This window comes from Lineus longissimus, chromosome 2, assembly GCF_910592395.1.
Source record: "Lineus longissimus chromosome 2, tnLinLong1.2, whole genome shotgun sequence".
Lineage (NCBI taxonomy): Eukaryota > Metazoa > Nemertea > Pilidiophora > Heteronemertea > Lineidae > Lineus > Lineus longissimus.
The window spans coordinates 20,268,728-20,285,414 of record NC_088309.1 but is presented as its reverse complement, the minus strand read 5'-3'; the positions used below and the strand labels follow the sequence as shown (position 1 = coordinate 20,285,414).

Below are 16,687 nucleotides of genomic sequence, written 5' to 3'. Positions count from 1 at the left end.
GATTATTTCAGACCAATCAGAGTGTCACAAGTTCAGAGCGGAATCACCTGACAGTTATATGGAGTTGCACCAAATGCAGACTCTTCATTTCATTTGTGAATAGGCATCGATTATTTTTGTTGCATTCAATGGACCCAGTCTTACAATCTCAGGAAGAGCCAAGTCTGCACATAATTACTGGTATGCAGATTTGCCTGCGAGGCAGAAAAGACCTGAACATTGCCACCGCTTTAGGAGTGTAGCAACAATATTGCTTCAAAGCAAGAAATGAATCTGCACATACTGGTATGCAGATATGCCAGCAAGGCATCAAAACCTTCGTAAGCCCTTAATGAGCAACTAATTTATAAAATTACAAACAGGATTTATCTTACAACTGTACTGCTCCAAAGAAAGAGCCAAGTCTGCACATAACTACTGGTATGCAGATATGCCTGTTCGACAAAAAGACCCTGAACACCACCAAGCAACACTAATTTACAATTGACATGAAAGAGTATACAGTTTGAGGGAAAGCCACAAAACTATTAGATAATTGCCCTCTGTACTGGTGATAATCAGACTGGCCTGAAATTCTCATTATCGACCACTTCTCAGTGGAAATGAATCCAACAAAAAATGGGGTCATTGTATACAGTGGTACTGTATTACCCCGATGAGAAGCACTTTACTGATGTCCCCCACTCTCAACTAAGATATTTGTGCGTGTACCGGTTTGACTACGGGCTGAAGTTGACGATGTACTCCTGACGGAGCCATTGGGTGCTTCGCCCGCTCATTGACCGAGGCATGGTGACCTGGAGACAGTGACCGGATTAGCACTAGCTGGTCGAGGGACACTTCACAGGGCGTCAATTCGCAACTTCTCATCATTTTTAAGGCACGACCCATTCACGTGGACCAAGTTTTACCCGTCAACCTACTCCTTACGTAGCGTGGGGTACCAACCCACCGCAGATTCAGGAGTGTGCAATGGTTTCCGAATATCCTACACCCAATTGTGTTGCCCATTCGCAATAGGTTTAACCACCGTCATGCGCCCCTGACATCGCCATCTCTCAGACGGTAACAGGAAATGGTGCAATCTGGCTGCAAAATTTTCCCAGAGGGGCGGGATTATGATTATTTCAGACCAATCAGAGTGTCACAAGTTCAGAGCGAAATCACCTGACAGTTATATGGAGTTGCACCAAAATGCAGACTCTTCATTTCATTTGCAAATAGGCATCGATTATTTTTGTTACATTCAATGGACCCAGTCCTACAATCTCAGGAAGAGCCAAGTCTGCACATAATTACTGGTATGCAGATTTGCCCGCGAGGCAGAAAAGACCTGAACATTGCCACCGCTTTAGGAGTGTAGCAACAATATTGCTTCAAAGCAAGAAATGAATCTGCACATACTAGTATGCAGATATGCCAGCAAGGCATCAAAACCTTCGTAAGCCCTTAATGAGCAACTAATTTATAAAATTACAAACAGGATTTATCTTACAACTGTACTGCTCCAAAGAAAGAGCCAAGTCTGCACATAACTACTGGTATGCAGATATGTCAGCGAGGCAGACAAGACCTGAACACTGATATTGCTTCAAAGCAAAACTTAAGTCTGCATATAATTACTGGTATGCAGATTTGCCCTCAAAGGCAGAAAAACCTGTAGGTCAAATCAAAAACCTGGGTGATATGTCATTTAACCTTATTAGATACACCCACCATAAAAATTTCGTCACTCTACATACAACCATTAGCTTCAAAAAGGCAAAAAAGCAATTTCCAAGATGGCCGCCTGGAGGCCAGAAAGTAGGTCATATCGCGAAAAAGAAAAATATGTCCAGGCATATTGCCCAAAGCTACCATCACACCAAGTTTTAGCCATCTTGTCCGAGCGGTGACGAAACGTGCTCCGCTGACGCCACGGTATCGTATAAGCTCCCCCGCTGAGCTAAAAAGTAAATCTTCAGGTATTTTCCGGAGCACTAAGTTCTTCTTTATATTCTCCATGTTCACAATGTCCTGCATGTTATGTTCCATCTGAGGATGTAACTGGTAAACCAAAGCTCAAATCATGATAAGGACTGTGAGCAAAGGAAAAAGATGTTCAGCACAGTTTTCTGTCAAGTGATTTCAATGATCTCCTCTTGCACTAGTTTAACCCAGGCACACTGTAAAGCCAAGTGGTCTGCACGCAATTGATGATTGAGCCACTCTCGATCAGGGACAGGGACTTTAATCCCAAATGCCGGTCTCATCAAATACGCTTTACTATTCAATCTTAAACTTCCAATTAACAACAGCCATTAAAAGATGACAATAAAATGATTGTGGACATTGCAATATACGACGGATTGATGTCATCAAATATTTAGGTACTTGGCAAGGACAGGAAATGCTGTCACACCATCGTTGAATTCCGCTGCTTTCCATTTATCCCAGCAAAGAAACTGTGCATACCCTAATGATCATGCACAAACCACAGATGATAGATGTCTTTTCCAGTCAGAATGGAAGGGGCCCTATCGTGTTCAAGACATTTGAACTTGGTTGACGTGATCCTTGTCCATAACCCAGCTTGTTTACGAGAGATGTCACAGCACTCTACCAGCTTCAATTACCAGTGGTTTTCCCGTCGAGGTGCTGAAAATAAGACAATAGTTCTTTTGATTTTAATGACTTCTACAAAGACAGTTTTTAGAAACAGCTCCATGAAAGGCCTCTGGCTTACTAACAGGGGGGTGTCAAATGCACAAGGACATCGTACGGTGATTGCAGTTCACTCTTGAGCCTTATCCACCAGGAACTTGCCAACACTGCTGGCTAACAACTATTTAGAATGTTAAAATTTCTATGAACCCTTTAGCTCCTGTGCCGCCCATAGCCGCCAGTGTTTAAAACTCCCGCCCTACGATATCCAAGCAGCCGAGAAGTAAAGTAACACCGCAGGGCGATGCTTGGAGTATAATCTTCATAATAAAAGTCGTTCCTAGGTGGGTTGCTGTACATTTTACCAAGTAATACAGGGCTATAGCGAGTTGCGAGTCAGCCTCCTGACCCCATTCATGTATTCATGCACAGGAGACTGCCGGGTTTGTTTTTCGATCGATATTATGTTGGATTATCGTACATTAGGGTTTCTTTATGGATTTTTTGATTAGGTAGGAACTTCTTATGATTCTATTGTTTACTATAGAGCCTTTTTATGAATTTTCACTAAATTGCTGAGAGGGTAAGTGCTGTCGATACCAGGGGGTTAAAATGAAAAATTTATGATATCATATCATAGGTACTATTGTTAGCTTCAAAATAAATATCACTTGTAGTACTTCATTTTCAACTCTTGGTATCACTTTTGCCAAGCCTATACACTATAGGAATACATGAAAATCTTCAAGGAGATGCTGGAAAAAAAATTTGTAGACCCGCAGGGGCTAAAGGGTTAAAGGAACAGGTGTTGGAGTTGCAACTCTCAGCAGGTGAACTGATCTTGGCTTGATTACCAGGAGGACAATGGTGTGGTAGCTTTTCTCTTTTCCATCTGTGCCATCAGATGAAGGAGCTGGAATAGGACCACCGTTTTCCAGGGAGATTCTTTTCGGCACACCAGTCCCAAGCCAGCATTGCCAGCTTCGTTCTTCTGCTCAAGCCATTTGCATCAAGTCTGAAAACGGTGCTCCAAAGACCGCCGTACCCTTGCGTGTAAGTCTGCTGTCAGAATGTTGGTATGATACTGTCCTCTCTCTGTCATTCTTACCTCTCCCTTTGGCGCTGTCCATGGTTACCACGCCATCTCTTGCCCCAATCTTGCGGCTCCCGCTCCGTAACGTCATTACGCGTCCCTCTGGTCAACTATACATGGATGGTCTACAGCGCGGCCTGGAAAAGGAGTACAGTTCTCATTAAATAAAACTATTTTTTGTCATTTTCGACAGCAAACAGACCCAGAATGTGACGACATGAATTCCCCTTAGTTTGTGACCTTCTTACATGGTTTATGGTCAACTAGAACCTGGGACAGGTAAAGACCTAAATTCCCTCAAGTTGAGACTCCCCAAACATCTTACTGGTATATGGTTATGCATCGAGAACCTGGAGTGAAGAAAGTCTTTTGAATCGAGGGAGCAGAATCCCCAGGACTCCCTACTATGGGGTCCAAATAACCACGTATGGGAAAGAACCAGAAGAAATTAAGATGCATTGTGACCTTATCTTCCACAATGGATGAGGAGCATGGTTTTTCCATAAACTTGAAATGAAGATATATTGTGACCTAAATATGTTCCACAATGGATTAGGAGCATGGTCTTTCCATCAACTTGGGCGAAGACATTCATGTCATATGGTTCACAAAGTTCTCCCGAGTTGCGAATGAAAACCTATGCAATACCATACCAGATATGCTTGGCTCCAGTTTCTCCCCCAACAGTTGTACACGTTGTCGCAGCTTGCCAGCACCATCCTGGCCAGTCGCTCTCTTCAGCTCTGTTGCCTGTTTGCCTTCAATGTTGATCCTGCAGAAGTAAACCATTTTGTTGATAACAAGGAATAGGACAATATAATTTTCTGCGACAGGGGTGGGTCCCATAGGGTAATAGCCAAGCAAAGGGCTGTGTACCTGTCCTATTAGTATGGAAATAAAATCTCACATACCAACTGACCATCTTAGTTTGGCCATGGATGTGATCCTGTCTTGCTGGTAAAGTACCATCTCCAAGTCTCTTCCCATTCTGCATTTGCAACTGGAAAACACCTGCTTCTTTCAGTCTCTTTGGACAGAACACAGATTTCATGGTCTGGTCAGGCATGACCTTGGAATCTGTCCTTGCAAAAAAGTGCAATTCGAATGTATATCATTCTTTGCGATATTGTTTAAGGCATCAGCAGACAGATGATGGTAAGGAGGCTGGAACTCACAGCCTTGGCGTATTATTGAAAGAACATTAAAGTAGGGAGTACATTTTCGCAGCCCACAGAAATTTAGGCCTGTGGAATATTTCAACAAGGAAACGGACACTTACAATTTTTACCTCTATAATGTTCACAATATGAATTGATCCTTCCTAGAAATTGGGGATGGCGTTGAGGTGAAGTGAATCCATAGCTCAGCACTTTTCGCCACACAAGGAAAAACATTTATGATGACGCGGTCTGCAATAAAACAATTCAAAGTTACAAGGTGAATATTAAAAATAAAATGCATCTGACCAATCACATCCAGAAGCCAGATGGCCAAAGATGGAGTCACTAGGACAATAAACCAAATTGGTGGGGCACTAAAAAATTCAGCATCTCCCTTGAAAGAAGATGGAATACTTTCTGAAGAATAAACCCTCCTAGTCCAGAGCGAACGCTGAATATAAAGTACAACATCCAGAAGTTTCTCCATATATATCCATCAACTCTATGGGTACACTTCTTCATGTTATTTAAGTTGTAACTAGTGTCGTCTTTGCACACAACTGTAGATGTCCTCAAGGTACCACTTAGAAAAGTTTCATTACCCTGTAGTGTACAAAGTCTGTCTTTGGGGACCCATGGGAAGGAGGCAGGAGTCCAATTTTGAATCAATTAAATTGCCAAACTTTATTCACGCTGGTATGGGAGGGGGGGGGGGGGGGTTCAAGAGCAATTCTCTCTCTGCCAGTTTGACAATTGCCCGAAGTTTGCATGAAAAAAACATTTTTGGTGTCCGGACCCTTGAGGGGAGACAATTTGGCTCCTGCTTCCTCCAATTTATAGTACAGCCCCCTTCCTGCCAAATTGGGCCAACATTTTGGGGGCAGGCACAGGCTTTTAGGGTGAGGGAGTCAGGGGAGAGAGTAGAACAGTTCAGTTACCGGCAAAATAGACCGTATGCGAAAATAAATTTAAGAATTCTGAAAAGACCCTTTTCACAGGCAGCGTAAGTCTACAATGACATTAAAGTAATGTTCAAATCATCACCAAAAGCTTTTAAAATATCATGAAAATCGGAAGACACAGACCACTTCAACTCAAGTAAATTGACTTGAATAAGCTTGTATATTTTTTGCTTTTATGCCAAGGTATACCTTGTCTGTGAACAGGGTCTTTTCAAAATGGCCGCAATTTATTTTTGCAGGTTGTCTATTTCCCTAGGCGAGTAGGCTATAGGCCTACCACGTACTAGTAGACATGCTGGAAACTCGGGGTTAGAACACTGCTTTTTATATCAAACCTGAAGAGAAAAACACGCTTCCTGTAGCGTCTGCAGTCCCCCACCCGCTAGAATCTGTTCTTTTTCCCCATTCTCCCCTGCTAGGCCCTGTTCCCGAGAAAATCAAATGTCACACATCCACAGAGTCAATGCATGCTATTCATGCACACACCAAACGTGCTGCATGCTTCGCAGTGCATGCAAAACGGACGCCGAATCATGTATTCGAAATGGTCAGTTTCAACATGATTTTCACCATCAAAAATGGTAAAAATCTCCACGTAATTCAGTTTGCCAGATGCAGAATTACACACAGAACAAGAATACCTGGCTCCGGCACTTTGGTGAGTATCATAGAACACAGAATCGTATTTTTTTTTATGAAAAAAATCGCCGCGCACGTGCGGCCGGAACGCCGCCATCAAAATGTTTGCCAATCGCACAAAATTCCTTTATCATTTCACCGATAACGCATGAAACGCAAAAACATCGGAATATGGATGAGCTAACATACCTAATCTATGAACTTACCAATCAAAAGTTGTCTTTATGCACGAAATAAAGTGAAATTAGATAATTAACCGGAGAAGTTTCGAAACAGAAAAACTCCCCTCGTGGTCGTGGGTCAGAGGATCGTCTGCTTACGTCATTAATATTATCAGGCGGATGGTGCAAACGTGCGGAGCAATTTTTCGGCGGCAATTTAAAAAATCCTGTAAATTACTTAGACCCTAAATTAAATTATATTCCCTGGTAATTTTTCTCTGTCACCTTTCCGAATTTAGGATATTCCAAAAAAATGTTGAGAGCATCTTTCACCGTCATTCATCAATGAATAGCGGGACGAATAGTTGGTTGTGACGCATCTCCCGGTCTTCGGTCCGTCTGTCGAATTTTACATGCACCCGCTGAAATTCTCTCACAGAGGGTCTCGTTTGGGAGTTTTTCCCGAATGTACGCGATGATGACCTGCCCCTGACCTGACAGCTGGACGTAATATTTATTTTAAAAAGCGTTTCCAATGTGATTGCATGAGGACAACCCATTTGCGTCGTATATCACTGGAAACGCCCGATTCCCCTGATTCTGCAGGATGTTAAATCGGGCATTTTATTTTCTTTGAATAAATCATAAGCGTCCCATTTGCTCCTAGCTCTGCTGACCATCCCAAATGGCAATATTGCCAATTGGGCCGGACAATCACGGAAAACCCCAAATATTATACATTTCTTCCTGGATAATTCTTACAGTAACCATTCTCCCGTGAAAGACAGTGCTTACGCTACAAAAAAATCCCCCAAAAAGAGGGTCAACCATTGAACATTCGAGATATGTTGAATTTTGCACAAATCGGCGAAAAACGCACCAACTGGCACTGGACGGCATTTCAACAGTCAACATGTGGCCGACGCACATCCCAAGTTCAGTGTACACATACGTTGGCAACAACAGTAAATTGCGTAGTTTCTTGTTAGCCGCCTATTGAGCAGCGCTCCAGGTTTCAGAAACACCAAAAAACATGTATTTGCCAAAACAACTGCTAAATCAACACTGGCGTACTGTGAGGACCAAGAAATCAATGATTTTTTAGGAACGATCACCATTGACGACGCTTGGAGAATGGTTGTGACAATGTCTTTCATGACATGCATGACACGCCTGAGCCTTGTCCATTCAAATATTGACTGTGTTTGCAACGAATGGCGCTCGTTCTTGAATAATTCTCTCCGAGCCCGCCCAGTTCTTCTCCATAAGTCAACAATAGAGACAGAGTCCTGAGGAAACAAGACATATCCGGCCTCGACTCCTATGCTGTCCATTTCGTCATCCTGATCGTCTTCCGGGCGACAGCGCAAAGCCGGTCCACTGTGTCCGGAGTGTAACAAACACCTGAGACATGCCTAACATTTCCTCCGTATTGGCCGAAAAAACAAGGGCCCCCAATCAGAGCATTTGAGTGCAGGATCGGAGGAGCGATTCCTTAAGATGTGGGGTTTAGGATGCGCAAAATCTGGAGTTGGCTTCCAGGTTCTCCACGTTTCGCTAGCTTGTATAGTAAGACAGATTTTACGTCTTGTCCACGGTTTAAAAAAAACGTAAGTTTGATATTGGTGCTAGTTTCCTTGATCTCGGATAGCCAGGGCCAGGGGCCGTCTCTCGATATTGTTGATATTTTTTTATATGTCACAAGGAACTGAATGGCTTCTGGACTGATTAAGAATGACAACTGTTTCTGCTGGAAACTTTGCTGGACAGTTTAGAGACTGATATCTTCATTGGTGTGGAATTGGGGATCCAATTATCAATAACCCGCGAAGCCACGGCGGTGGCAGACAGGCGAGATTGAGGCAAAATGGACCAAACAAATTCACACCCCAGACCCAAACCCTAAAATCATGGTCATTACCGTCGAAAATGGATTGGGTGAGGTCTTCATGCCAATGACGGATAGCATCGTTTGAGGTCATTTTCAGTTAAAGTAATGCCGGATCGTCATCACCGGTAATTATAGTTGTGCCCGGTTGTTATTACCAGTCATAGTAATGTCGGTCGTCATTATCGGTATCAGTTGCGCTGGATGTATCGGTAACAACTTTGTCACATCGCTAATCGGTAGCAGTAGCATCGTGTCGTCTTATCGGTAGCATCTGCGCCGTGTCGTTAATATCGGTAGTGGTAGACTTGAGAAGTTACAAAGTAATCTGAAAGTAAAATAAAGTATTTTTAACGCACACCTCTTCTTCTTCTGCGTTCCCTGTCGCGAGTAACGTACCGGACTTGCAAGAACAGTGTGGTCCGCTACCCGGCCGGCTCAACTCCTACACGAAGCGATGTAGAAATGAGTTTAGAGATTTAAAAGTGGGCACGGGGAAAGACTTGGGTTTGCATGCGTCCCCACTTTTGTCGGGCGGCTCCTTCAATGGGCAGCCCATCACTTCATACATTTCCTGCTATGCCTCCGGACTCTGATTACCTGATTAAGTGACGGGGTGCCACTCGCCATATACCACCTCACCAATTTAAAAACCGATGAGGCTTTCGTCGTCGGACTCTCCCACCTCTAGGACCATCATGACAATATCATCAATTGGATTGCTGGAGGTATTCAGTTGGCTTGTGATTCAACACGATATCTTCTTGTCCACATAAGTCGAAGTCTGTCGTCCTGTCCGCGTGGATATTCATATAAGTCTAGTTTGTCAAGCACCTATTGTCCTGCCTACTTAAAAGTCCTGACAAGGGTCCTTCTTGTCCACATAAGTCTTGACAAGGGTCATTCGTCCAGTCCTGGCGGTGCATCTAAATATTTGGCTCCATAATTATCACTTCATATCTCATCTGAGCCTCGACTAAACGAAGGAGGCTAATAACTTCTAATGAAACCTGTGAAGTTTGGCGTCAGGATAGCAACACCCCATGGTTGTATAATCTTGTAAGATATTTGTAATCAAAACTTAGATGAGTAAATGCGAGATCGATGTGTACTATTTGCTAATCAATCACTTAGTGTTTGAAGGGTGTTTGTACCCGTGTGTGTTGGCTACCTTATACAAGACGCCTTGCTGTTGTGTGGTTCAATCCCCACTATCGGAGTTTGTAACTTGGCCATGAAAAATCTGCAACTAAAAACTCTGCAACTCAGTCAAGAAACCACTTTAAAAACGTAATAACATCATTTTATTATGCAGATTTGATGCTTCAGTCGCTCTGGTGATTTTTGTTCGGCAAGTGGATGACTGTTTCCACTTGAGTATGGATTCCTTGTGGATAGACATCCAAGATGAATTAAAAAATATTGCAGCAGCATTCAGATTCAGTCCGGGTCAAAAGTAACATCTCATGTGATGTCCAACTCAACAAGTGATTGTGATGATACAGGAGTGCAGTATCAGTGCAAGGTCTAATCTAATCTATTAATAAAAATATTGCAGCATTCTGAAAAAGTGATGGTCAAAAGTAAAAGGACATAGATGAAGTGGCTTAGTAATGAACAAGCTTTCTTTTAATTGTATTTTGCTTGGCAACATCGGTTACTTTTGGTCAGTGCAGTAATATTGGTGAATAATCTGAATCAGTTTCATGATGTCCTAATCAAGGGTCTGTCCGAGTGTCATTTGGTCCCTAGATCGCACTGCGGCTGCTTTTCTCCCCCTCCGAAAGCGTGAGACCGCAGGTTGACTCATCTTTCGGCTGAGAGACTGGTTGACCGACCAGGGTGGGTTTACTTCCTAAGGCTTCATTTTCCAAACCCGTACATAGTTGACCTGCATGGCTGCATCTTCTCCATTCCATGTAGGGTACCAGCTATTCTTGGCATTCCAGAAATCGCCCATGGCATTTGAGGCATCATTCCTCCATGGTTTGGGGTAGGGAGAATTGACAAAACTATCAGAGAAGAAGTTTGTGCCGCCAACTGCTACGTTCATGATGAAGTAAAACTGAAAATAGAAAGATGGCGAAGTCGGTACTATTTTGCTAGTCTTCTGTTGAAATCCCGTTAGCACTGTGTAGCGGATTTACGTCATACCCTCTTTGCACTTTTGACAGAATATTTAACTAGTTGCATTGAGTTCATATTTCAAATAATTCTGGGCAATTTTTGATTGAAAAGCCTTAAATATTATTTTCTTCTTACCTCTTGGTCAAATGGCGCCATCTTTGATGCTCCTTGCCATGGGTTGTCATTTCCAGGGAGGCCTGTGTCGAATTCTCCAAAAGACCAAAATCCATTTGCCCCTGGGTCGACCTTCAGGATTTCTTCACCGTCAAGGAAGAATCTGAAGAAATACCAATTGGTCAGATTTTGGTGCAAAGGCATAAATAGCAATTGATTTGTTTGATGTAGGGTTGGAAGGTCTGTGGCTGCTGGTGTGGTTTTAAAGCTGTCAGCTGCAGATGTCCTGATGTTGTAAAACATTTAGTACTGAGGTACCAGTGTTAGAAAACTAGTCTTTCATCTGGTACCATTCTAAAACAGCAGAGGTGCTCCGAAGTATTTGTGCCTGGACCCGAATGATTGGTTGCTCTCCAGTGTACAGTGTTTACGATTTGAGAAGGAACTTTCACAAATTTGATTTCAAGGGATTGCTCTACCTGATGTCAGTTTCATCCCACTCCAATCCATACTTGTGGAAGCCTGATCCATAAGTGCCAGCATTGAGGTTCTTTGAGGCGTGGGTCCTTGGCCAGGCATTCTGCGGCCAGTACGGCCCCCAGTGCATCGTACTGCCTACTTGGTCTGCGCCAACTGATTTCCCATTCGAATCTTTCAGGTTTCCATTACCTGGATAAATATGTGATACGTGTAAAGGACGGGTAAAGGCATGTATATGGTATTCCTTTACTAGTTCGGGAGTTATCACAACTGGCAATAAAATGTACCTTTAATGCTAAAGATGAAAAGGTGTGAGGTCGGATTTCTTGTTCTCTTTTAGCGAATGCTGAAAAGGCATCTTACCTCTAGCCTCCACCATATCTATTTCACCAGATGCTGGCCACTTCCCATAAACTTCTCTTTTGGGCAACAACCAAATTGCTGCAATGAACAAAATATAGAATTCATAGGGACTTTCTTGAGACAATCATAAAAGCTGTAGAGCCTACTGCCACCGGTATCTACGTGTAGAAAGCCCAGGCCTGTTGGATTTTAAATGTTTTCCTGTAGTATAAAAGCCTCCATGAAGCAAGGTCGGCTGTGGCACTTCAGACAGTCATCGGGCGATATGGGAACATGTAAAGACTAGTAAATGCTTTGACTGAAAATTTCATGTCCATGATCTTTCTGTATAAAACTGCAATCTTCCATAATTGGCAACTCTTGCCTGAATGAAGGTTCTGCATATCTCACTAAATCCAATTTGCAAAGACGAGTTATTTGTCTTTGTGAATTTAATCTGTTCCTTTACAAAGAATTTGTAGTTCGTTAGTGATGCCGAAACTCACTATTGAAGTATTTGTGGCACTTGCAAGTGTGTTCTTGACTATTTCAAAGTGTGACAGACTCCTTTGTTAGTTATGTTTGGGAAGTTCAGCTTGATGCTTACCTGGCCAAATCCAATCTCCGGTAGGCATCTTCGCTTCTATCTCAACCTTGCCATATCTAAAACTGAATGACCCTATGCTCCTTATCCTCGCAGACTGGATGGGGTTGAGGATGTTTCCACCTCCGGCTGATCGCATACAGCCGTAGAAGGCGTTGCCAGTGCACAAATTGGGAGGAGCTGCACCTTTAGATTGAAGGAAAGACTGAGGTGTTTATTTAATTTTTAAATGATTTGAGTGTCCTGAATGTTTGAAATGTTCCCTCAAACCCAAATCAAAATACATGTATGGTTGAAAATAATAAGTTGTAGTCCTTTCTTTTAAAACAACTTGAAATTTCAAGGGTTACAGCATTAGTGCTTTCTAAGCGCTCGAAATGCAACCTACCCCAAAGATCGAGTGTCCCTGATCTCAAGGTGCCCTCTCCAATTTTGTCTGAAGTCAGTGTCTGAAGCAGGAAAAGGGAATTGGTTACTCCGAACTATTTCAGAAATTGGCAACTCATGTTAATGTTGCTGTGTTGTACATCCTATCATTTTTAAGAACTTTTCCAAGTCCTTTTGTTAGAAAAATGTCCAAGCATTCAAAGGAGTGAAATCGGCTCTTTGTTCAAATCAGTCTCTAAAATATGACTCACTGGTTTCAGGTAGAGATTCCCATCTCTGACATAACTGTTACTCCTGTTGTTTGTGTAGTATTGGAATTCCCAATTCTGAAAGGCAAAGATGAAACAATAGAAGTGGGAACTGCAGGATATATCACTTTATTATTAGAGAGGTTGAGAAATGCTGTAGTGTGGGTACCAGATATCAGATGGATATTGAACACCCTGGTGTGATTCACCATTCTTAGAGAGGTTAGTTTAGAAATGCAAAATTGCCAATGAAAAAAGGTGCATAGTAGGCTACAATCTTGTACATGTAGCTTTAAACCTCTTTTACCTGTGTTCAAGCCAAAATTCTATACAATCAATGAAGGATAAAATTTTGAGTGCTGAAAAATGATAACCAGCTAGGTAAATAAAAAATCAAAGCCCTTGGTTTGCGATCAGTGAGAAAGGTTTTGCAACATTATCATTTCCTTTTCTATTTCAATTGAGTTTGCTTATGCTGTTTACTTACACCTCCACCACCCATGGTAATTTCATGTTCCCAGATGTCCAGATTCAGTGTGTCGAACTCGTCGGCAAATATCAGGCAGGGGTACGTGGTGCAGTTACGGGCAATGATATCACTGGCTAGAAAGATAAAATACAGTCATCACAGACTATGTTCGTGAGAGTTACCTATTCTCCAAAGCCTTTGCAATAACATTTTAAGATACTGCTTGTGGGTAAAGGCATATCCTATGGTCCAAAAGCCAGGTCTTAAGCAACTGGTACAATTTTCCACTGGAGCAGGAGGAAAAGTAGGCCTACATGTGGAATATGCTAATGCTGGTATCTCTACTACAGCACATCTGCTTTATTGAAGACCCCCTTTGACTGACAAATGTTGTTCTTAATGGAGATATGTCCTGATCACAGAGCAAGGTCAATGTCTTTAGAAACGTATATTTGGGACCAAAAGTATGAATGCTGTGAAGGGAGTGTGTAGCTGCTGTGAGACCCACCACCACTGCTGCTAACACTGGAACTCGATCCACTGCTGCTGCTAATCGATCCACTACTGCTGCTGCCACTACTGCTGCTGCCACTACTGCTACTGCCACTACTGCTGGATCCACTACTACTGCTACTACTGGCGGAGCCACTGCTGCTACTGGAGGAGCTACTTCCTACCGTTGGTGTGGGTACCGTGGCAGCGACTTAAAAAAGCATATAAGATCAGTTTAACCAATAACATTAGATGTTTTGTAATAACTTGACCTCTTTACTAATTTCCAAAGACACCCTTGTGGTTGATTTTTAAAATTTTGCATGTTTAGCTAGCATTGTTAGAAATATAAATCCGCATCTGTTAGAAAGACCACCTGGGTCGTAAACAAACACATCAAACTTACTTGTGGGATGCCATTTCAAGTCCACCACCTGATAACCAGCACCATCCTTTATGCTATAAATCCAGTAATACACAATATCCTTGGATGAAACAGATGCAAATCGATTCTGATGTACCCATGCACCCCCTAAACGGAGAAAAAAGTTTTTTCGTCTGTTAATTGTTGGCCTCAGAATCCACCCTGCTTCAGAGAAACCAGCACATTGGTCGGTTTGTCTATGGTGGCCGTTGTTGCATCTTGACCTCCACTCAGGCTGAACATTTAATAGAGGGGAATAAAGCCATGAAAGTCGGGATGCTGTCACAAAGACGTCAAGTTGCTGAATATAATCTTCTTTGACACAATAACCAGATATAGTAGAACCTCTCTATTAAGGATATCCTTGGGACTATTAATTGCTGTCCTTAATTGGGAGGTTTACTGATAACAGAGGTCAAATTCAATGAAACTAACCAATTCGGGACAAGCACCGACTGCTAGTGAGGTTCAACTGTTAGACGCTTTCCACCCTTGATATCGAAGAACAGATGAACTGCTCACCTGTTTTTGTTGTGATATCAAAGTTGAAATCTCCTGCTCCAACTCCAGTTAAAGGTTTATTGATGCTGTAGTGGACAGCACACATGCTCATACCAGGCACATCTACGGAAGAAAATGAGACATAGCTGCGATATAAAGTGAAAATAAAAGGGCCATTATATAAGTGATACGCCCCTCATCAATCGAACATTTAATTGGTCTTGTTAACGATATAGACTGACCGGTTACAGGAAAATTCGTCCCCGGTAAATTTGTCCTCGGAAAATTCGTCCCCGGTAAATTTGTCCTCGGAAAATTCGTCCCGCAAATTCGTCCCCGAAAATTCGTCCCCGAAAAATTCGTCCCCGAGGATAATTCGTCCCCTAGGAAAAGTCGCCCCCGGAAAATTCGTCGCTGGAAAATTCGTCCCCGAGGATAATTCGTCCCTGGAAAGTTCGTCCCCGAGGATAATTTGTCCCAAGAAAACTTTCAACTTTCAATTTGTCCCCAGAAAACTTTCAACTTTTGTTGAATTTTCCGGGGACGAATTATCCTCGGCGACGAACTTTCCAGGGACGAATTATCCTCGGGGACGAATTTTCCGCTGACAAATATTCCTAAGGGACGAGTTTTCCTAGAGCCAGACTGACCATCACAAACAGAAATGTAGTTGTACACAATGCGGCAACTTTCCTGAAACTTCGAATGTTGTATTTGTTTATCTGTCAAAACAACATCAATGTAAAAATTTACATTCAATAATTTATGATTACGCAGTTGGAACTTTTCTACAAATTTCAGAGTTTTAACGAACATCGTAGGCCTTAAACTTACCTGGAATTGAAATTTGTAACCCACCACCAGATATCAAACTTAGAGCAGGAGTTGGAATGTTGAAACCAGCTGTCACAGAACAGTGGTATAAAACTGATATTGCAAGAATCAATCCAATCTTCGAGACCTCCATGGTGTCCTCTGAATGAAAATGGTCGTTGTGCGATATGCTTTTGTTGTTGTGCAATATGGTTATCTGTCTTGGCCGAGAACGTAAAACAATACATGGCATAACATGGCTTAATTAGGTAATATGCATTTACAGGACGTGGTAAACTTGAATCCTACAGATGCACAAATTCTATGCGTCAATCGCAAGGATCTTTATTGACTTCATTATCTTTTACCGGTACATAAAATATCGTCTCTCCCAAAAGTCAATAAAATAATAAGCCCGCTGCAGTTGCATCCATGAAAACAATTTTTTGTGAAGATGGTATCGTGTGGAGGGTATAGGTGAGGAATTCCTGTATATACTTGGCATAAAGCTAAAGCTAGTCCTGTCAATTGCCTAATTATCACCATATAAAAGGTTATCAGTATGATTATGGAATATGTTTGACATTGAAATATTTGGTATTCCGCGATCTTTGGTCAACCCCAACTATTGCCCCGCAGTCCAATTGTATAAACTATTTTTGTATACACATTATCTGGAGTCTTATCTCGTAAAGATAACTGAATCATTAGGAGATTCACTTTAAGAGGGCATCAAGAATCAAATATCAATCCTGTATTCAGAGATCAGTGCAGATTCAAAGGGGGCGCACCAGACACACGCCACCTAATTCATGTAAATATTGTTGAAATTGACCATATGAATACACCAGGACTTTTGATGAGATTTTTTCCCGCCCCTGGATCACCTGGAGACTCGAAAACCCGTGAAAAGTATATTCAGTGAACGTGTAAGCACACGTAAACGTAAGTGTAGACGTATTAAATCTAAACCACGCTAATTTACTTAGGTCTCATTAGGGCCTTTTTGTATTCATGCGCGGCCAACCCGTAACCGTAGTTCCCAAAATCATTGATTTCTCGGTCCTCACAGAACGCCAGTGTTGATTCAGCAGTTGTTTTGGCAAAGACATGTTTTTTGAAGTTTCTGAAACCTAGAGC

The 16,687-nt window shown here is 42.2% G+C and overlaps 1 protein-coding gene and 1 long non-coding RNA gene across 2 annotated transcripts; both read right to left on the bottom strand.

Annotated features, from left to right (window-relative positions):
* Nucleotides 1-430: 430 nt before the first annotated feature.
* Nucleotides 431-6,793, bottom strand: LOC135483742 (uncharacterized). Its single transcript, XR_010446372.1, has 5 exons — nucleotides 6,704-6,793; nucleotides 5,016-5,145; nucleotides 4,390-4,508; nucleotides 3,752-3,873; nucleotides 431-2,637 (listed from the first exon to the last, which is right to left on the bottom strand). It is a non-coding gene; the product is annotated as an uncharacterized LOC135483742 (long non-coding RNA).
* Nucleotides 6,794-10,203: 3,410 nt separating this feature from the next.
* LOC135483741 (beta-1,3-glucan-binding protein-like) lies at nucleotides 10,204-15,694 on the bottom strand. Its single transcript, XM_064764763.1, has 12 exons — nucleotides 15,569-15,694; nucleotides 14,756-14,857; nucleotides 14,216-14,341; nucleotides 13,826-14,020; nucleotides 13,336-13,451; nucleotides 12,852-12,926; nucleotides 12,602-12,662; nucleotides 12,217-12,399; nucleotides 11,631-11,708; nucleotides 11,267-11,456; nucleotides 10,809-10,950; nucleotides 10,204-10,611 (listed from the first exon to the last, which is right to left on the bottom strand). The coding sequence occupies exons 2-12, from the start codon at nucleotides 14,844-14,846 to the stop codon at nucleotides 10,402-10,404; spliced, it is 1,467 nt and encodes a 488-aa protein (XP_064620833.1). The 5' UTR covers nucleotides 14,847-14,857; nucleotides 15,569-15,694; the 3' UTR covers nucleotides 10,204-10,401.
* Between the last annotated feature and the right edge of the window lie 993 nt (nucleotides 15,695-16,687).